At 40.4% G+C, this 21,909-nt stretch overlaps 1 protein-coding gene across 2 annotated transcripts in view; it reads left to right on the top strand.

The window, feature by feature from the left end:
• The window catches only part of Pspc1 (paraspeckle component 1), a 66,922-nt gene that overhangs the window by 13,168 nt on the left and 31,845 nt on the right, over nucleotides 1–21,909 (top strand). For both annotated transcript variants that reach the window (XM_048341683.1, XM_048341684.1), the window contains exons 4-5: nucleotides 931–1,127; nucleotides 14,989–15,073. In XM_048341683.1, the coding sequence (XP_048197640.1) occupies nucleotides 931–1,127; nucleotides 14,989–15,073 (282 nt within the window). The remainder of the gene's footprint in view (nucleotides 1–930; nucleotides 1,128–14,988; nucleotides 15,074–21,909) is intronic.

Here is a 21,909-nt window from a genome sequence, read left to right as displayed (position 1 = left end):
GGTCTATAAATAATAATTGGAATAATTTATCCATCTTTTCTCCCCTCCCTTTCCTGCTCTTTTGCTTCTCTTTTTTTACCCCTTCTTTGTTTTCTCTTCCCTCTCCCCCTCATTTGCTAGGCAACCACTGTACTACTTGAGCCATGTCCTACACCTTTTTTGCTTTGGTTATTTCTTCAGGCAATGTATCAAGTTTTTGCCTGGTGCTGGCATCAGATTGCACTCTTTCAACTTAAGGCCTTCTGCATAGTGGGGACCACATGTACATTCCACCATGCCTGCCTTATTAACATAGAATGGAGTTAATTTGAACTGGCCTCCTGATTATCTGGGATTACAGGCTATTAAATATTAAACAGGAATAGAATGGGGTCTGGTATGTGTGTGCCAGTCCTGAGGATTGAACTCAGGGCCTTGGCACTGCCCTTGAACTTTTTTGCTTAAGGTTAGTGCTCTACCACTTTGAGACACAGCTCCACTTCCAGCACTTGAGTGGTTAATTGGAGATAAAAGAGTCTCATGGGGATTTTTCTGCCCAGACTGGCTTTGAACTGCAATCCTCAGGTCTCAGCCTCTGAGCAGCTATGATTACAGGCTTGAGCCACCAGCCTTGGCTTGATCTGTATTTTTTAGACACCCCCCCATGTATATTAAATGAAATCCAAAAAGCTTTATTCATGCTAAGGGAAGGGCACATTATAGCATTATATGTGTAGATTTAAATTTTGGTTCCATTACTCACTAGATAGGCATTCTTTTAAGCAGTTTCTCAAACTCATGCTAGTCGAATCCATATCATGTTACCATGAGATAATTAAAGTACCATTTGACAGAATGCCTTCAACATAATAAGTGCTCAATAAGTGGTAGTTACTATTGGTTTTTGTTTTACTTTAGAATATATTTCTTTGTTTTTTAATGTAATTTTAGGGAAAGAGAGCAACCACCACGATTTGCTCAACCTGGGACATTTGAATTTGAGTATGCATCTCGATGGAAGGCTCTTGATGAAATGGAAAAACAGCAGCGTGAGCAGGTTGATAGAAACATCAGAGAAGCCAAAGAGAAACTGGAAACAGAAATGGAAGCAGCTAGGCATGAACACCAATTAATGCTAATGAGGCAAGGTAAAAATGGACTTTCATACAGATTTTTTATTTTTTTATTTTATTTTATTATTTATTTATTTATTTTATATTTTTTTGCCAGTCCTGGGCCTTGGACTCAGGGCCTGAGCACACACTGTCCCTGGCTTCTTTTTGCTCAAGGCTAGCACTCTGCCACTTGAGTCACAGCGCCACTTCTGGCCATTTTCTGTATATGTGGTGCTGGGAAATCGAACCCAGGGCTTCAAGTATACAAGGCAAGCGCTCTTGCCACTAGGCCATATCCCCAGCCCTCATACAGATTTTTTAAAAAAATTAAATTTTATTGACAAGGTGATGTACAGAGGGGGTACAGTTACATAGTAAGGTAGTGAGTACATTTCTTGTCATTTATTACACCCTCCTTCATTTTTCTTTCCCTTCCCTAGTTCAGGTAAGCATATATACAATGTCCAGCGTACCAAAATCATATACAGTAACCACATGGGTTATGCTAAAGGAAGTTCACCTAGTACATTAAACATAACGACAACAATAAAATCCTCCTGTTTCCTTCTCTTGGAGTTCATTTTGCTTAGCCTCATCTTTTTTTTTTTGCCAGTCCTGGGCCTTGGACTCAGGGCCTGAGTGCTGTCCCTGACTTTTTCTTGCTCAAGGCTAGCACTCTGCCACTTGAGCCACAGCACACTTCTGGCCTGTTTTTTTTTTTTTTTTTTTGCCATTCCTGGGGCTTGGACTCAAGGCCTGAGCACTGTCCCTGGCTTCCTTTTGCTCAAGGCTAGCAACTCTGCCACCTGAGCCACAGCGCCACTTCTGGCCGTTTTCTATATATGTGGTGCTGGGGAATTGAACCCAGGGCTTCATGTATACAAGGCAAGCGCTCTTGCCACTAGGCCATATCCACAGCCCAAACATGTCATACTTTTTTTTTTTTTTTTGGCCAGTCCTAGGCCGTGAACTCAGGGCCTGAGCACTGTCCCTGGCTTCTTTTTTGCTCAAGGCTAGCACTCTGCCACTTGAGCCACAGCGCCACTTCTGGCCATTTTCTGTATATGTGGTGCTGAGGAATTGAACCCAGGGCCTCATGTATATGAGGCAAGCACTCTTGCCACTAAGCCATTTCCCCAGCCCCTCTGGCCATTTTCTATATATGTGGTGCTGGGGAATCAAACCCAGGGCTTCATGTATACGAGGCAAGCACTCTTGCCACTAGGCCATATTCCCAGCCCTAGCCTCATCTTATATAATCATATATACATAGCTGTTGAGCTATTGTGATCCTCTGATAGGTCTATCCTAGACCTTTTTATATTTGTTTAGTAATTGTTTGGTTTTAGATACATAATGTAAAGTCACTGACCCTAACATGTGGAAATACCATTTGAAAAGTTTGTTATTTTGCAGACCTGGTCTCTTCTGTTCCCCTCTACCCCCCAACAGTCATATATCAAGGAGACCATGCGCCTTTGTTCTTTGTGTTCTAGGCTTGTCTCACTCAACATAATTTGTTCAAGATCTGACCATTTTCCTGTAAATACCATTATTTTATCATTTCTGATCACTATGTAGTATTCCATTGTGTACAGGTACCACATTTTTTTGGATCCATTCATCAGTAATGGGGCATCTGGGTTGTTTCCATATTTTGGCTATTGTGAATTGTGTAGCAATAAACATGAATGCAGATTCTTTATGGTATCCTGGGACATGTTGTTTAGGATAGGTGCCTAGGAGTGGTATGGCTGGGTCATAGGGTATGTCTATGCTGAGCTTTTTGAGGAACCGCCATACTGTTCTCCAAAGTGGTTGTACTAGTTTGCTCTCCCACCAACAGTGGAGAAGGGTTCCTCTTTCTCCGCATCCCCTCCAGCTTTTGTTGTTGCCTGAGTTGAGAGTATAGTCCATTCTAACTGGCATGGGTTGTTATGTCAGGGTTGTTTTTATTTGCATTTCCTTTACTGCCAGGGATGTTGAACATTTCCTCATATGTTTCTTTGCCATTTTTATTATCTCTTCTCCTGTGAAGTCTCTTTAGCTCCTTTGCCCATCTAATTGGTTTACTGGGTTTAGAGGGATTAGTTTCTTGAGTTCTCTGTAGATGATAGATATTAGGCCTTTGTCTGTTGCTGTGCTGGTGAAGATCCTTTCCCGTATGGTTGGCTGTCTTTCCAGTTTGGTGGCTATGTCTTTAGCTGTGCAGAAACTTTTTATTTTGTAGTAGTCCTATTTATCGAGTCTCTCCCTTATCTGTTGTGTCCCTGGGAACTCCGTTCAGGAAGTTCCTACCTGTACCTATAAGTTCTAGTGTCTTTCCTACTCTATCCTTCAGTATTTTCAGGGTTTCAGGTCTGATGTTGAGGTCCTTAATCCATTTTGAGTTGATCTTGATGCATGGTGATAGGCTAGGGTCCACTTTGAGTTTTCTACATGTGGCTGCCCAGTTTTCCCAGCACCAGTAGTTGAAGAGGCTATGTTTTTTTCCATTGTATGTCTTTAGCTCCTTTGTCAAATATCAGCTGGCTGTAAGTGTGCGGATTTATTTCTGGGTCTTCTATTCTATCTCATTGATCTTCAGGCCTGTTTTTATGCCAGTACCAGGCTGTTTTTGTTATGATGGCCCTATAGTAGAGCTTGAAGTCTGGTATTGTGATACCTCCTGAGCTCCTTTTGCCTAGAATTGCTTTGGCTATTCTAGGTCTTTCATTGTTCCATATGAATTTATGGCTTTTTTTTTTTTCTATTTCAGTGAAGAATGTAGCTGGGATTTTGATGGAGATTGCAAAAATGGACTTTCATACAGATTTTTTTTTCTTCATTGAAGGTGTATTTGTGTCCTACTGATATGTATTATTATTTGAATTGCCAGGTAGGATTACAGAGCTAGAAGTGATTATATTAGCAAGAAAAATCTCCCTTTTTAAAAAAAAAGGAAGAGAGTTCCTCTTTGTTTATTTTATTTTTTTGTTGGTTGTGGGGCTTGATCTCCAGGCCTGGACACTAACTGTCCATGAGTTCTGCTCAAGGCTAGTGCTCTACAACTTAGCCATGGTACCACTTCTAGTTTCCTGGTGGTTAATTGGAGATATGAATCTCAGACTTTCTTGCTTGGGCAAGCTTTGAACCTCAATTCACAGGTCTCAGCCTCCTGGAAAGCTAGGATTACAAGTGTGAGTCACAAGTGCCAGTGAGGACCTCTTTAAAAATACAAAAACAAAAACACAACACAACACAACAAAGGTCTCATTGAAAATACATGAAATCAGAAGTGTTTCATATTTCTGAGTTCTGGGTTTGTTTTTTTCAATTAAGGATGCTCACTCAACCTGTACAAATGAGTTTCACCTGTATTGGTAGTAGAGTCAGAGACAGTTGCAGGATATTAACTTTTTGTGTGCCAGTATTTGGACTTGAACTCAAAGCTCACTTTTTTTTTTCCTGGGCTTTTTTTCAATATAGCTGACCCTCTAACACTTGAGTTATACCATTGCTTCCATTTTCACTAATAATTGGAGTTGAGAGTCACAGAATTGTCTGCCCAGGCTGGCTTTGAACCACAATCCTTACATATCAGGTGCCTGGTTAAGGTTATTAATCTTTGCTAGTTGCAAATATATGATTCTTCTGACAAAATGAGAAGCACAGTAAGTGATTTTTTTTTTTGCCAGTCCTGGGCTTTGAACTGAGGGCCTGAGCACTGTCCGTGGCTTCTTTTTGCTCAAGGCTAGCACTCTGCCACTTGAGCCACAGCGCCACCTCTAGCCATTTTCTATATATGTGGTGCTGGGGAATTGAACCCAGGGCTTCATGAATATGAGTCAAGCACTCTTGCCACTAGGCCATATTCCCAGCCCCACAGTAAGTGATTTTTTTTTTTTTTTTGGCCAGTCCTGGGGCTTGGACTCAGGGCCTGAGCACTGTCCCTGGCTTCTTGCTCAAGGCTAGCACTCTGCCACTTGAGCCACAGCGCCACTTCTGGCCGTTTTCTGTATATGTGGTGCTGGGGAATCGAACCCAGGGCCTCATGTATACGAGGCAGGCACTCTTGCCATTAGGCCATATCCCTAGCCCCGAGTTAGTGATTTTTGAGAAGTAGATATGACATAAAACCGTAAGTTAAGACTTTGTTTTTTTTTTTGCCATTCCTGGGGCTTGAACTCAGAACCTGAGCACTGTCCCTGAGTTTCTTTTGCTCACGGGTAGCAATCTAGCACTTGAGCCACAGTGCCGCTTGAGGCTTTTTCTATTTATGTGGTACTGAAGAATTGAGCCCAGGGCTTTATGCATGCTAAGCAAGCACTCTATGGCTATGCCACATTCCCAGCCCTAAATCAAGATTTTATAGGGTGGAGAGAAGAATTACAAGTGCTGGCTACTTAAATTTACCTACTCTACAGCAAACACAGTATTGGGTGGGGCTAGGGATTGTAGTTTAATAGTGGATTGCTTTGCAAAGCAGACACACAAGTCCCTGGGTTCAATCTCCAGTACTTTAAGGTTTAAAAAAAAAAGGTACTCAGTAATCTGATAGAGAAGAATAGTGTTTATGTGTGCATATGGGTTTGGAGACTCAGCAAGAGTAATCTTATTTTTGTTTGAATTATTATTCTGCCAATACTGAGGCTTGAACTCAGGGTCTGGTTGCCTCCCCTCCCTTTCCCTCCTTTCCCCTCCCTTCCCCTCCCTTCCCCTCCCTTCCCCTCCCTTCCCCTCCCTTCCCCCCCTTCCCTTCCCTCCCCTCCCCTCCCCTCCCCTCCCCTCCCCTCCCCTCCCCTCCCCTCCCTTCCACCCCCCCTTTTTTTTTTTTTGCCAGGTCTGGGGTTTAGAACTCGGGGGCGTGGGTACTGTTCCTGAGCTTCTTTTGCCAAAGGTTAGGACTTGATCCCCACTTGATCCCCAGTGCCACTTCTGGCCTTTTCTGCTCATGTAGTTCTGAGGAATAAAACCCAGGGCTTCATGCATGCTAGGCAAACACTCTACTAGTAAGCTACATTGCTACCTCTAAGCTAGACTTTGCTGTGCAGCGGCTTCAAACCTCTATTATGTTTTTTTTTTTGTAATGTGGCTTGAACTCTAGGCTTGGGCACTGAGAGGTTTTTTTTGCTTAAGGCTAGCACTGTACCACTTGTCTCATGGACTTTCCTGCCCTAGCTGGCTTGGAACCATAATCCTAATAATCATATCTCAGCTGTCTGAGTAACTAGGATTTTTCTGTGCATGTTGGTTTAGAATCTCAATTCACAGATCTTAGCCTACTCAGTACCTCGGCACCTACTTCTGTTTTGTTTTATTTAATAGATAGGTTCTTAGGATGTTGCTCAGACAGGTCCCAAATGACAAGATACAAATGATTTGCTGCCTGTCACTTGCTCCATCTTTGGTACTGGGAACTCATGGCCTAGTCTTGAGTATTTTTTGCTTAAGCTAGAGCTCTACCACTTGAGCCAGTTCTGCTTTTTTGGTGGTTAATTTTGTAGATGAGAGTCTCATGGACTTTTCCTGCCTGGCCTAGCTTCAAATTGCAATCTCTTAGATTTCAGTATCCTGAGTCGCTAAGTACAACTTTTTTTTTTTTTTTTTGGCCTTGGACTCAGGGCCTGAGCACTGTCCCTGGCTTCTTCCCGCTCAAGGCTAGCACTCTGCCACTTGAGCCACAGCGCCGCTTCTGGCCGTTTTCTGTATATGTGGTGCTGGGGAATCGAACCTAGGGCCTTGTGTATCCGAGGCAGGCACTCTTGCCACTAGGCTATATCCCCAGCCCCGCTAAGTACAACTTTTGATCATTAATATTGAAGACAGTCTTATACTTTTTTTTTCATTTTTTATTGCACTTTACTATAATTTTTACAATTCTCTACACAGTAATAACTTCCTTTTTTTTTTTTTTTGCTGGTTCGGGGACTTGAACTAAGGGCCTCAGTACTGTCTCTGAAACTCCTTGTGCTCAAGGCAAGCTCTCTACCCCTTGAACCACAGTGTCACTTCTAGCTTTTTCTGAGTGATTTATTGGAGATAAGAGTGTTACAGACTTTTCTGCCTGGGCTGGCTTCAAACCACATCCTTAGATCTCAGCCTACTGAGTAGTTAGGATTACAGGCATGAACCACTGTGCCTAGCTATACAGTATTAATTATTATTTTTCCCTTTATATTATCCTTGTAGAATATTTTGTTTAGAATACCTTTGTACTTATAACTCATGTAAGAGAATATATTTATATGCTTTAAGTGATAATTCCTGAGTAGCTAAGAAAAAGAAAATAGCTACGTTTGCTTCATCCTTTTCCTTTTATTCTCTTGTCTTTTTGAAAAAATTTTCAGTGCGAGACTGAGACTCTTAACTCTTGACATTTTTTTTCTCATTGCTTAATGCTCTACTCAGTGAGCCATGCCTCCAGCCCTCTTTTCCTCTTGTTTTGTTTTGTCTTGGTGTGTGTGTGTGTGTGTGTGTGTGTGTGTGTGTGTGTGTGTGTGTGTGTGTGTTCGTTCATCATGGTGCTTGAACTCTGAATGCTGTTTCTGAGCTCTGGCTCAAGGCTAGCACTTTACCAATTTGAGTCACAGTTCTACTTCTGGGTTTTGTTTGTTTTTGTTGCTAGTCCTGGGGCATGGACTTCAGGGCCTGAGTACTGTCCCTGGCTTCTTTTTGCTCAAGGATAGCACTCTACCTTTTGAGCCACAGCACCACTTCTGGCTTTTTTCTCTATATGTGGTGCTGAGGAATCGAACCCAGGGCTTCATGTATATGAGGCGAGTACTTTACCACTAGGCCATATTCCCAGCCCACTTTGGGTTTTGAGTGGTTAATGAGAGAGTTTTACAGGGACTTTTCTGATCCTGCTGGCTTTAAACCATGAGCCTCAGATCCCAGCCTTCTGAGTAGCTAGGATTACAGGCCAGAGCCACTGTTGTCCAGCTCTTTTTTTTTTTTTTAAATAGCAGTGCTAGATCTCAAAGGGCTCATGCTTGTGCTCATAGTAGGTGTGTGCTCAATACTTAGCAAACCTTGTAATTTCTTGTCTTTGCTTCTGCTTCTGCTTCTTCTGCTTCTCCTGCTTCTTCTGTCCTGGCTTAAACTCAAGGCCTGAGCGCTGTCTCTGAGCTTCTTTTACTCTACCACTTGAGCCATAGCGCCCCTTCTGGCTTTTTCTGTTTATGGTGCTGAGGAATTGAACCCAGGGCTTCAGGAATGCTAGACAAGCACTCTACCACTCAGCCACATTCCCAGCCCCTGCCTTCATTTTTTTATTTGTCTGGATTTCTGACATTGATTTAATGTTCTTTACTGACAAGCTTCATATATAAAAATTACAGTCCCATTTTTTTCCCCCCCGCTTTGTTTGGGGTGCTGTCCTGAGCTTTTGTGATAAAGGCAAATGCTCTATCACTTGAGCCACAGCTCTACTTTTTGGAAGTTCATTGGAGATAGCAGTCTTATGCACCAGTTGGTAGAGTGCCAACCAATGAGCAAAAGTGATGGTAGGTACCCAGTTCAAGTCCTGGTTTGGATCTAAAAAAAAAAAGTCTTAGAGAGTTTGCTGCCAGGCCAGCTTCAAACTGAGCTCCTCAGATCTCAGTCTCCACGGTAGCTATTATTATAGGCATTGAGCCACCAATACCCTACTTCAACCCTGTTTTTTTTTTTTTTGCCAGTCCTGGGGCTTTAACTCAGGGCCTGAGCACTGTACTTGTCTTCTGGCCTTTTCTATATATGTGGTGCTGAGGAATTGAACCTAGGGCTTCATGTATACCAGGCAAGCACTCTTGCCGCTAGGCCATATTCCCAGCCCTCAATCCCGTTTTAAGTAGGCTCAGGCATAATTTTTACTGTATATCATTTGACTGATGTTCTCTCTGATTTTTTTTTTTTTTTTTTTTTTTTGCCAGTCCTGGCGCTTGGACTCAGGGCTTGAGCTTCTTTTTGCTCAAGGCTAGCACTCTGCCACTTGAGCCACAGCGTCTCTTCTGGCCTTTCCTATATGTGTGGTGTTGAGAAATCGAACCCAGGGCTTTATGTATACGAGGCAAACACTCTTGCCACTAGGCCATATTCCCAGCCCCATCTCTGATTTTTTTTTGGCCAGTCCTGGGGCTTGGACTCAGGGCCTGAGCACTGTCCCTGGCTTCTTTTTGCTCAAGGCTAGCACTCTGCCACTTGAGCCACAGCGCCACTTCTGGCCATTTTCTGTATATGTGGTGCTGGGGAATTGAACCCAGGGCCTCATGTATAGGAGACAAGCACTCTTGCCACTAGGCCATACCCCCAGCCCCTGATATTATTTTTTTTTTAAAGATTAGCATACAAGCAGTAATTCTTTTTTTTCTTTTATCCTTAAAAATTTTATTTATTTATTTATTTTTTACCAGTAATTGGAATGAACTAAAGGTTTCATGATTACAAGGGAAGTATTCTACCATTTTTTTTAAACTTTTTTTTTTTTTTGCCAGTCCTGGGCCTTGGACTCAGGGCCTGAGCACTGTCCCTGGCTTCTTTTTGCTCAAGGCTAGCACTCTACCACTTGAGCCACAGCGCCACTTCTGGCCATTTTCTGTATATGTGGTGCTGGGGAATTGAACCGAGGGCTTCATGTATACGAGGCAAGCGTTCTTGCCACTAGGCTATATCCCCAGCCCCATTTTTTAAACTTTTATATAACATTTATTTTTTATTTTTTAAAATTTATTTATTAATTAAAATTTTTTGACAAGGTGTTGTGCAAAAAGGGTACAGTTACATAGTAGGGCAGTGTGTACATTACTTGTGATATCTTACACCCTGTTTTTCTTTCCCTTCCCTAGGTCAGGTAGACATATATACAATGTATCAAGAACATATACAGTAGCCATGTGGCCACGCCCAAGAAAGTTCGCCTAGGGCTTTAAACGTAATGTCTACATTAGACCATATGTCGACAGTAGTCTTATATGAACGTACATACCTAGCTTTTGAGCTATTGTATTCCCCTGAGAGGTCAATTTTTGACCTTTATATGTTGAGTAGTTGTTTGGTTTTAGTTACATACTATTGGGTTGCTGACCCATTCCTGTGGGAAATACCATTTGACAAGCAGTTTTTGGTTTCACAGACCTGGTCTCTACTGTCCGTCACCCCATCTTAACAGTCATATATCAGGGAGATCATGCCCCTTTGTTTTCTGTGTTCTAGGCTTGTCTCGCTCAACATTATTTGTTCGAGTTCTGACCATTTCCCTGCAAATAACAATATTTCACCATTCCTAATCGCTATGTAGTTTCCATTGTGTATAGGTACCATATTTTTTGGATCCATTCATCTGTGGAGGGGCATCTGGGTTGTTTGCATATTTTGGCTCTTGTGAATTGAAGCAGTATTTCTTGAGCTGTTGGATATGCTAAAATACTGTTATTCAAGTACTTTGAGGTTGAAAGGTATAAAATTTCTGTATCCCTTTTCCTTTCCTAAGTGATTTAATAGTTTTATTAGCTTCTTGAATTAGTGTTTCTGCAGTAATGTCTACAGTAAGACTCAATTTCTGTTATACTTCATTTATTACATCTTTTGGCCGTCTTTGTAATTTATATCTGTTAATCATAATATCTCAAAATTTCCTTGAGACCAGATAATCTCTTTCAATCTTTAGTTTCAGATTTTTTTTTTTTTTGCCAGTCCTGGGCCTTGGACTCAGGGCCTGAGCACTGTCCCTGGCTTCTTCCTGCTCAAGGCTAGCACTCTGCCACTTGAGCCACAGCACCGCTTCTGGCCGTTTTCTGTATATGTGGTGCTGGGGAATCGAACCTAGGGCCTCGTGTATCCGAGGCAGGCACTCTTGCCACTAGGCCATATCCCCAGCCCCTAGTTTCAGATTTTACAGATTAGAACTGTTAGATCAAAACGTATACATTGCTTTCTTGAAATGTAAGATGTTAAAAAAGAAATTTCCCATTCTGGGAAATTATTTTATCCAGACCACTTCTTTTTTTTTAAATTAAATTTATTTGTTTATTAATTGAACACAAATTTTTTGACAAGGTGTTGTGCAAAAAGGGTACAGTTACATAGTAGGGCAGTGTGTACATTTCTTGTGATATCTTACATCCTGTTTTTCTATCTTTTCTCTAGGTCAGGTAGATATATACACAATATACAATGTATCAAGAACATATACAGTAGCCATGTGGCCACGCCCAAGAAAGTTCGCCTAGGGCTTTAAATGTAATGTCGATATTAGACCATATGTCGACAGTAGTCTTATATGAACGTACATACCTAGCTTTTGAGCTATTGTATTCCCCTGAGAGGTCAATTTTTGACCTTTATATGTTGAGTAATTGTTTGGTTTTAGTTACATACTCTTGAGTCGGTGCCCCAATCCTGTGGGGAATACTTTTTGACAAGCAGTTTTTCGTTTCAAAGACTTGGTCTCTACTGACTCTCCGACTCCCTTTGTTAACAGTCACATATCAGGGAGATCATGCCCCTTTGTTTTCTGTGTTCTAGGCTTGTCTCGCTCAACATTATTTGTTCGAGTTCTGACCATTTCCCTGCGAATAACAATATTTCACCATTCCTAATCGCTATGTAGTATTCCATTGTGTATAAGTACCATATTTTTTGGATCCATTCATCGGTGGACCCATTCATCTGTGGAGGGGTATCTGGGTTGTTTCCATATTTTGGCTATTATGAATTGTGCCGCGATAAACATGGAAGTACAAATGTCTTTTTGATATCTTGGTGTTTGCTGTTTAGGATAGATGCCCAGGAGTGGTATGGCTGTAGACCACTTCTTAAATATGTTTTTTTTTTTCTGGCCAGTCCTGGGCCTTGAACTCAGAGCCCTGAGCACAGTCCCTGGCTTCTTTTTGCTCAAGGCTAGCACTCTGCCACTTGAGCCACAGCGCCACTTCTGGCCGTTTTCTGTATATGTGGTGCTGGGGAATTGAAGCCAGGGCCTCATGTATACGAGGCAAGCTCTCTTGCCACTAGGCCATATCCCCAGCCCCTTAAATATGTTTTACTGATAGCAACCAAATAAACTTTTTGGGCTTTGTGTTTGTTGCTTTTTTTTTTTTTTTCCTAGTCCAGGGGCTTGAACTCAGGTTGGGCACTGTCCCTGAGCTGCTTTTACTCAAGGCTAGCACTCTACCACTTGAGCTACAGCCCACTTGTGGCTTTTTCTGAGTGTTTTATAAGAGTCTCATGGACTTTTTTGTACTTTATTGCCCAGGCTAGCTTTTAATGTTGATCCTTAGATCGCAGCCTTCTGAATAGCTTGGATTATAGGCATGAGACACCAGTGCCCAGTTCATAATTGAACTTTTATTTCACCTTGGGGTGTAGGAACTTACTTAAAAAGCATTCTGTTGAGCTAGGTGCTGGTGGTCTTTAATCTTAGGTACTTAGGAGTCTGAGATACAAGATTGCAGTCAAAGCCAGCTCAGGCTTTGAAATGTCTGTGTGACTTTTTTTTTTTCTCCTTTTTTCCCCCTGATGAAGGTCCTAGTGCTTGAACTCAGGGACTCTGTGCTGTCCCTGAGTTTTTTGTTTTTCTTTTTTTGGATGTCTATCATGGTCCTTGAGCTAGGGGCCTTGGTTCCTGAGTCCTTTTGCTCAAGGCTAGTGCTCCACCACTTAGAGCCTCAGTGTTCACTTCTGGTTTTCTGGTGGTTAATTGGAGATAAGAGACTTCTCTCTGAGCTTGCTTTGAATTATGATCCTTAGATTGCAGCCTCCTGAGTAGTTAGGATTACAGGTATGAGCCATTGGTGCCTGACTCTAAATTCACTTTTATCTTACTTTGGAACCCCCATTCTTGTTATGTTAGGGATTAACAATAGTACAAGACTTTGTCTCAGAAAAGCAAAACAAAAAAAAAGTGGCTTTTGTATCAGCACTCAACCTTTTTCTTTTCTTTCAATAGTTTCTCCTCATTGACCTTTGAAAAACATTGATTAGGACTGAGAATGTGGCTTAGTGCTAGAGTGCTTGCCTGGCATGCGTGAAGCCCTGTATTCGATTCCTCAGTACCACATAAACAGAAAAAGCCAGAAGTAGAGCTGTGGCTCAAGTGGTAGATTGCTAGCATTGAGCCAAAAGAGGCTCAGGGATAGTGCCCAGACTCTGAGTTCAAGCCCCAGGACTGTCAAAAAAAACACCCAAAAAACAAATTTTTGACAAGTGTAAAAGTGATCTTAGGCTGGTGTATTGGGAGGAAGTATGGATTTTATACCATGTAACTATTTTATAGAAATAGTTTGTTTTTTTTCATGGTTTTGTTTTGGTTCTTGTTTTATGTAGTATTGAAGTTTGAATTTGGGATCTGTCAGTTGTTAGACAGGTACTCTGCCCTTCAGCCCCTGATCTAGTTTTATTAATTGATCTGCTGATGGATTGTGCTGGTCCTGATCTAATTCTTAAATATGCTTTTCTAGTGTCACTTAAGGTGATCTGTGAGTTTGCTGCTGTAAGTCATTATGATCTTCAGATTGTAAATGAATGTGCTAATACAGCTATTCTGGTTTTATTTTGTGTTTGCTAGGTATTCTTTTTTTTTCTTCTCTGGGAGAATAGATTGACAGCACATGCTAACTTCTAATTTATTTATTATCTTCCACAGCCTATCCAAGCATTAGGATTATAGACATGTGCTGCCATGCCCAGCAAAACTACAAGTGTTTTTCTTTTTTCTTTCTGTGTGTTTGTTTTTGTGTGGGACAGGGAACAAACTCAACAGCATAGTGGGCAAATGCTCTATCACTGAGTTCCATCCCTACCCTTTGTGCCATGCCTTAACATTGAAACAATTAGTAACCATTTAATTTCTTTTTTTTTTTGGCCAGTCCTGGGCCTTGGACTCAGGGCCTGAGCACTGTCCCTGGCTTCTTCCCGCTCAAGGCTAGCACTCTGCCACGTGAGCCACAGCGCCGCTTCTGGCCGTTTTTTCTGTATATGTGGTGCTGGGGAATCGAACCTAGGGCCTCGTGTATCCGAGGCAGGCACTCTTGCCACTAGGCTATATCCCCAGCCCCCCATTTAATTTCTAACAAAGAAAAATTCTATCTCTCTCTCTCTCTCTCTCTCTCTCTCTCTCTCTCTCTCTCTCTCTCTCTCTCTCTCTTTTTTTGGCCAGTCCTGGGGCTTGAACTCAGGGCCTGGGCACTGCCCTGAGCTTCTTTTGCTCAAGGCTAACACTCTACCACTTGAGCCACAGCACCACTTCTGGCTTTTTCTGTATATGTGGTGCTGAGGAATCCAACCCAGGGTGTCATGCATGCAAGTCAAGCCCTCTACCATTAAGCCCCATTCCCAGCCCTATGTAGCTTTTATTTATTATTAAAAGATTTATAGAAAAAAAAATGTGTTAAGGGCTGGGAATATGGCCTAGTGGTAAAGTGATTGCCTCATATACATGAAGCTTTGGGTTCAATTCCTCAGCACCATATATATAGAAAAGGCCAGAAGTAGTGCTGTGGCTCAAATGGTAGCGTGTTAGCCTTGGGCAAAAAGAAGCCAGGGACAGTGCTCAGGCCCTGAGTTAAGTCTCCAGGACTGGAAACAAAAAACAACAGGCTGGGGATATGGCCTAGTGGCAAGAGTGCTTGCCTCCTATACATGAGGCCCTGGGTTCAATTCCCCAGCACCACATTATACAGAAAACGGCCAGAAGTGGCGCTGTGGCTCAAGTGGCAGAGTGCTAGCCTTGAGCAAAAAGAAGCCAGGGACAGTGCTCAGGCCCTGAGACCAAGCCCCAGGACTGTCCAAAAAACAACAACAACAACAAAGAAAAAAATGTGTTAATATAAGTTACTAAGTATTATGTCAGTAATAGAGACTCTGATATAATAACAAATGAAAGGTAATATAATGAAAGGTAATAAAATATTAATATACAGTTAATATTTTATAGATCTAATGAGACGTCAGGAAGAACTCAGACGCTTGGAAGAACTCAGAAACCAAGAGTTGCAAAAACGGAAGCAAATACAGCTCAGGTAAAACATCATTGCTTCTTAACCATATCTAGATTATGCCATAACTTAACATTCTTTGTTATCATTTGGATTATTTAGCTGGCATAGGGCTTTTTGATTGCATATAGTTTGAGATTAAATAATAACAATAATTTTAGTGTAAGAATGTTAATAACCATTTTTCCAGAGATGTTTATGTTTGAGTTTATATTAGTTTTTATTCTTTTCATACGTATAACTGCTATGCCTTTATGCAGTTTTACACTTGTTTAAAAATATCTGGTAGTGGACTCATTTGGTTAAAAGGATAAGAGTTTTAAAATCAGAGTACTTAATAATGAAGGTTACTCTGATGTGAAAGTTAGAGAAGATTTATGGAGTGGTTGATCCAAAATGTACAAATAAGTACACGTTGACAGTGTTCCTGTGTCTTCAGTATTTCATTCTGAAATGTAATGAGATAAACATTAGTCTCATAATGCCAAAGTTATGATAAAAAATGTTCTGAACAATGATATGATAGATGAAGCAAGCTTAGAAATTTTGGTTTGAAAAGATTATAAAGTACTTAGAGTGCAAGTGGCTCATACCCCTTGTAATCTTAGCTGCTCAGGAGGATGAGATCCAAAGGTTTGAAACCAGCTTGACAGACAAATCTGAGAAACTCTTTATCTCTAAGCACACAAAACTGAAAGTGGAGACTTATCTCTAAGCACCACAAAGTGGAAGTGTTGTTTCAGTGGTAGAATACCAACTTTGAGCCCTGGTAGAAAACACTAATCAAGAGTGCAAGGTCTCAGTACTGAAACAAAAATAAATGCAGAAGGCAAAGAGGGAGAAAGGGAGGGAGGCAGGCAGACAGGCAGGCAGACAGGAAGGCAGGCAGGCAGACAGGAAGGCAGACAGGCATGAATGAATTATGGGAATTGGGTACTGTTGGCTCTTGTCTATAATCTACAGAGAAGGCTGATAACTGATTATTTTGATTCAGAGTCAGCCTAGACAGGAAAGTCCATGAAATTCTTATGTTGGAAGTGGAGTTGTGCCTCAAATGGTAGAATGCCAACCTTTAGTGAAAATGCCTCCAGGACAGCACTCATCCCTTTGAGTTCAAGCCACCCAGTACTAGCCACAAAAAGTACTTGTGTGAAAAAGCTGCTTAAGTTGGGAGTGGTGAGTGACTAATCCCATCAGTCTGGGACTGTAATTCTAAACTCTGAAAATTTGAAGCCAGCCTTGGTTGTAATGTAAGATTTTATTTATTTATTTATTTACTTATTTAAAAAGGCAGTCCACTGCTAATTTAAAAAGGCAGTCCAGTGCTAATTGAAAGTAAAAGTGAAGAAAGTGAAAAACCATGAGTAACTCTAGTTTCCCAGTCAGCAGACTGCTTTTTTTTTTTTTTTTTTTGCCAGTCTTGGGGCTTGAACTCAGGCCCTGGGCACTGTTCCTGAGCTTCTTTTTCTCAAGGATAGCACTCTATCACTTGAGGAACAGCACCACTTCTAGCCTTTTCTGTTTATGTGGTACTGAAGAATCAAACCCAGGGCTTCATTAATGCTAGGCTAGCACTCTACCACTAAGCCACGTTCCCAGGCCTTTCTTTCTTTCTTTTTCAATTGATTTGTTATATTTTGAGACACAATTTCACTGTGTAATCTTGGTTGCTTTGCGCTTCCTATCCTAGAGGGTATTGGGGTTGCAGGCATGTGCCACTATTCTTTGTAAATATTCAGTATGTTTTGTGTCCTTTTTCCAAGTTTGTACTTGAGTATATCAGTTCATGAGTGTTTCTATTTTGGAATTATTTTACTCTACTTAAGTCATTGTTAAATTCCAGCTTTTAGAAAGACATAGAAAATATAAACCTTCAACCTTCCTCCAGAACTACTGACCCAGGAATTCTAATGGTTGACTTGGAATGGAATTGTTCAGGTGTTCTGATGTATCCTGAAGTTTTAGGACAACTCTTGTGGTTCTGGTGCATCTAAAATCTTGAAGTGTACATATTACCTCCCTGGATGCGTCACTTTCTGTTGCTTGTATTTTCAGTGTTCAACCAAATCTCTTCTGCTTTTATAAACAGAAGGAAACTATTCCTTATAGCAAAAAGCTTTTTCTGAATACAGTCTGTTGCTTATATTTTCTGTCAGTGTTCAGTCAAATCTCTTTTGCTTTTACAAATAGAAGGAAGCTCTCTTCCTTATAGCAAAAAGCTTTTTCTGAATACAGCTTTCTTTTCTTGTACCTCTACTTAGCAGCTAAGCTTTCCCAATAGTAGAAGATCCTCCAGGAATCTTTTCTTTCCAAATCCCAGATATTTAAAATCAAATAAGAGTGTGAGGAGGGAACCCAAAATATGATATTAAAGTTTAACAAATGAGGGCTGGGAATATGGCCTACTGGCAAGAGTGCTTGCCTCGTATACATGAAGCCCTGGGTTTGATTCCCCAGCACCACATATATAGAAAAAGGCCAGAAGTGGCGCCGTGGCTCAAGTGGCAGAGTACTAGCCTTGAGCAAAAAGAAGCCAGGGACAGTGCTCAGGCCCTGAGTTGAAGGCCCAGGACTGGCCAAAAAAAAAAAAAAAATTTTAACAAATGAACCTGTTATTTATAAATGAATAACAAATTATTCTAGGAGGTGGTAGGAAAGAAAATGTATTTTTGCTGGAGAACAACCATACACACTTCTATAATTTAGGTCTTATTCATTCCTGCATGCACACTGCTTTTGTGCTCATTCTCTTTTTCTCTTTGTCTGCTTACATCTACCTCTATGATTTTCTTAATTAGCAATTTGTTTGCATTTATTCACCCTTTGTCCCTCCTTCTCTATGTCCCTCCCTTAACTCTCCCAAAAGACAGGTAAATGAACAAACAGACAAAAAAAATCCAAAACAAAGAAAAAACCTTTTTTTTTTTCATGTAGCTATGATTTCATGTGTACCCCAAGTTGTTGAACTTGAGGTCTTCCTACCTTAACCTCTCGAGTACAGGTGTGTTACCCTATGCCTGGCTTTGCAAATAATTGACAAATTTTTAAATGTAGATCTTGAGCCCTAGGTTTCTTACTGTTGAAGAAAGAAGTATGCTAAAATTAAAATAGATCCTGAGGTGCTGGATTATATCAGTTACAGTATGACTTGTATGATTTTCTAATATTGGAAAATAGATGCAGCTGGGCACCAGTGGCTCATGCTTTTAATCCTAGCTCCTCAGGAGACTTGAGATCTGAGGATCACTGTTGAAAGCCAGCCTGGGCAGGAACGTACGTGAACGTAGGTGAGACTCGAGTTAACCAGAAAGTGGAGCTGTGGCTTGAAAGTAAATACAGGGATGTGTTGGTTAATATACTTACTTATATTTCCTAATACTGTGCACCTAGAGGCCTAAGGAGCAATGTTGTTGGTATAAATAACATTGGTGCCCACGTCTTTGTTTCTAAGTACCTGTCTCTAATAAAAGAAATGATGACTTTTTGGAAAAGTGATTTAATATAGGCTTTAAAAATACTTGATGATACTGAGACATGCTAGATAGAAAGTAAAGAAGTGCTCAAAAAGGAGTCTATAATTGTGGTTTAAAATGATAAAACTCCTGTCTAGTAAGTTTGAGGTTCTAAACCAATATTGCCAAAATTAAAATGAAAGAAACGATAAGTCACCTCACAAGAACAGAGCTAATAGCCAAAGGTAGAAGGATTTATGGGACAGTTTAAGCAACAAAATAACACCTAGTCCTCCACCCCCATTAACTGTTTCTTTTTTTTTTTTGCCACTTGTGGGCCTTGAACTCAGGGCCTGGGCATTGTCTTTGAGCTTTTTTGCTCAAGCCTAGTGCTCTAGCTCTTTGAGCCATAGCTCCATTTCTAGTTTTCTGGCAGTGGTTAATTGGAGTTAAGAGTATCACAGATCTGGGGCTGGGGATATAGCCTAGTGGCAAGAGTGCTTGCCCCGTATACATGAGGCCCTGGGTTCAATTCCCCAGCACCACGTATATAGAAAATGGCCAGAAGTGGTGCTGTGACTCAAGTGGCAGAGTGCTAGCCTTGAGCAAAAAGAAGCCAGGGACAGTGCTCAGGCCCTGAATTCAAGCCCCAGGACTGGCCAAAAAAAAAAGAGTATCACAGATTTTCAACTGCTTCCAACTGTGACCCTTAGCTTTCAGCTTCCTTAGTAGCTAGGATTACAGGCATGAGCCAACAGTGTCCAGCCCATTTGTTACTTGTTTTAGATATATTATTGCTATTAAAGTGTTGTACAGAGGGGTTACTATTTCATAAGTCAGATGAGTACATTTCTTTTTTTAGACAGTGTCATCCTTCCTTTGCTTTCCCCCAGTTTCTCCCTTCCACCCCTGTCCTTGTACAAATTACATAGTTCATTTTCCATGTAGTATATACTGAGTAGCATGATTGCATTTGTTCATCTTTCCTCCTGCCTTTCTGTGTCCCCTTTTTGTCACTCCTTAAAAAACCCAAAAGCAGAAAGAATAATACTACCACCACCACCAACAACAACAGAAAAGCCCATGTTTCTCTTTCCATTTCCTGGAATTTATTTAGATAAATAATATTTTAAATGTTTAGTTAAATTTTTGGGTTCTCCTAAAAGTGTCCTTTTGTCTGGTTGCTTATGTGTGGATCCCTAGAGTCCTGTATTATCATGTCTAGTTATATTTTAGATCTAGCTTTAGAACTCTATCCAGATCTAGTTGTTCTTTAGATCTAGAAAAGAAGACATGGACTGTTTGTTTCTCTGAGCTTGACCTACCTCACTTAACATGATAGACATAGACCCATTCATTTTCCTGCAAATGACATAATCTTAATATTTCTACTTGATTAGTGAAATTCTTTATTTATTACATTTTCTTGATTACCTCATTTGTTGTAGGGCTTCTGGGCTGTTTCCATAACTTGGCTATTGTTTGCTTGCTTGCTTGTTTTTTGTGTTATGGGGCTTGAACTCAGGGCCTGGATGTTGTCTGTGAGCTTTTTCACTCAAGATAGTTAGTGTTCTACCACTTTTAGCCACAGCACCACTTCCAGTTTTCTGGCAGTTAATTGGACATAAGAGTTCATGGACTTTGTTGACCAGAGTGGCATCAAACCACGATCCTCAGATCTCAGCCTCTTGAGTAGCTAGGATTACAGGTGTAAGCCACCAGTGCCTGGCATTTTTGTTTTTAATACTGGTACTGGGACTTGTACTGAAGGGCCCATGCTCTTGCTTAGTTTTGTTTTCAGTCAGAGCTAGTGTTTTGCCATGGCGCAAGCTAGTGCTTTTGACATAGTTCTGCTTCTGTTTTTTTTTTAATTTTTATTTATTTATTTATTTTGCAAATTAATTGAAGAGTCTCAGGATTTTTTTTTTTGTGTGTGTGTGTGGCTGGTTTTGAATACTATTTCTCAGATCTCAGCCTCCTGAGTAGCTAGGATTATAGCTAGGAGCCACCAGCACCTAAATATATAGAATACTACTTAAACTACATCTCTTCTTCCTAGCTTTTAAACTGTAGAAAAAAAATAGTCTATGCTGAGTCTATACTGCTAAAAGTATTTCAACAAACATGAAATGGCTTCGAAAGAACAACTACTTATATAGTACAATTCCAATTAATGAATGCAGGATTGTTGAAGAAGATAGAAAGTTACTGATACGGAAACTGTTATAATTGTTGTAGAAAAGACCTATTTGTAATTAATAACATTGGTGGGCAAAGGCTTGAGGAAGAGGACTTTTAAAATACAGTTCCAATACAAGTATCATATAAGAAATATAACTGAACTGATGAAAATGTACAAATGGAAACATAAATTTAAAAGAGAAACCTAGCAGATAGCACTATAACCAAGTGTTAAAATTTTATATCGCCCACAATGCAACTGTTTGCATCAGGCACCCTTTGATTTTATTCAGTGAGAAGGAAATAGCATATATCTTTTATGTGATATTCTTACCAAATATGTGTAACCTCTTTTCAGTCACGAGGAAACATCAGCAAAACTAAAATTAGACATTGTCCACATAATTCTCCTTCAATCAGATTCATGATTGAATGCAATGATGTGGAGTTTTATTAAGGTCCTGAAACAAGAGGGAGGACATCAGTAGGGAAATGAATAGGTCTGTAGGTGTAATTTTGTATTCCAGTTAATTCTTGGTTTTCATAATTGAGTAATGATTGAATGTAGTTGCTGAATGGATATAGGATGTTTGTGACACCACCCCCCCCCTTAACTGGTTTTGTAATCTTTCTGTAAATCTAAGAAAGCTAGAAAACGAAAAAAAGTACTTCTGGTATTGTGAAGATAAAGTAAGTTGTAAAAGAAGCAGATTTCACTATAGAACCTAAAATAATTACAAAATTTTAGGCAGACTTTAATTAGACTGGTCAAATTATTAGAAAGCCAAGTGCATAGAATACATGCTTGAATTTCTTATGGATTAATCAATCCAGTCAAACATTGAAATATTAGTTGCCTGATAAGTATTCTATACATGTAATTAACTTTCTGGTGGTATTGGCATTTGAACTCAGGGTCCTTGAGCTTGCTAAGTATGCACTCTGTTTCTTCCCAACCCTTTTTGTTTTAGGTTTTCGGATGGGTATCCTACTTTTGCCTTGGCTAACCTTGAAGATTTTTCTACTCATACTTGCAAATAGTATTCACTTTGTCTACTTATATGATAAATTTTTAGTACACTTTAAAAAAATTACGTAATTGTACATGCAAGGGCAGTAGAGTCTGTTTCAGATTCATTTAACTGTGTCTGGGCATGGTGTTCTACATCTAGACTGTAGCGAGACTCTGTCTCAACACTCTTCCCCTGTCCCCCAAATAAAAATTCA

The sequence above is a fragment of the Perognathus longimembris genome, chromosome 3, assembly GCF_023159225.1.
Source record: "Perognathus longimembris pacificus isolate PPM17 chromosome 3, ASM2315922v1, whole genome shotgun sequence".
NCBI classification, from domain to species: Eukaryota; Metazoa; Chordata; class Mammalia; order Rodentia; family Heteromyidae; genus Perognathus; species Perognathus longimembris.
The sequence above is the reverse complement of the archived record's forward strand: the minus strand, read 5'-3'. Positions and strand labels throughout refer to the sequence as shown.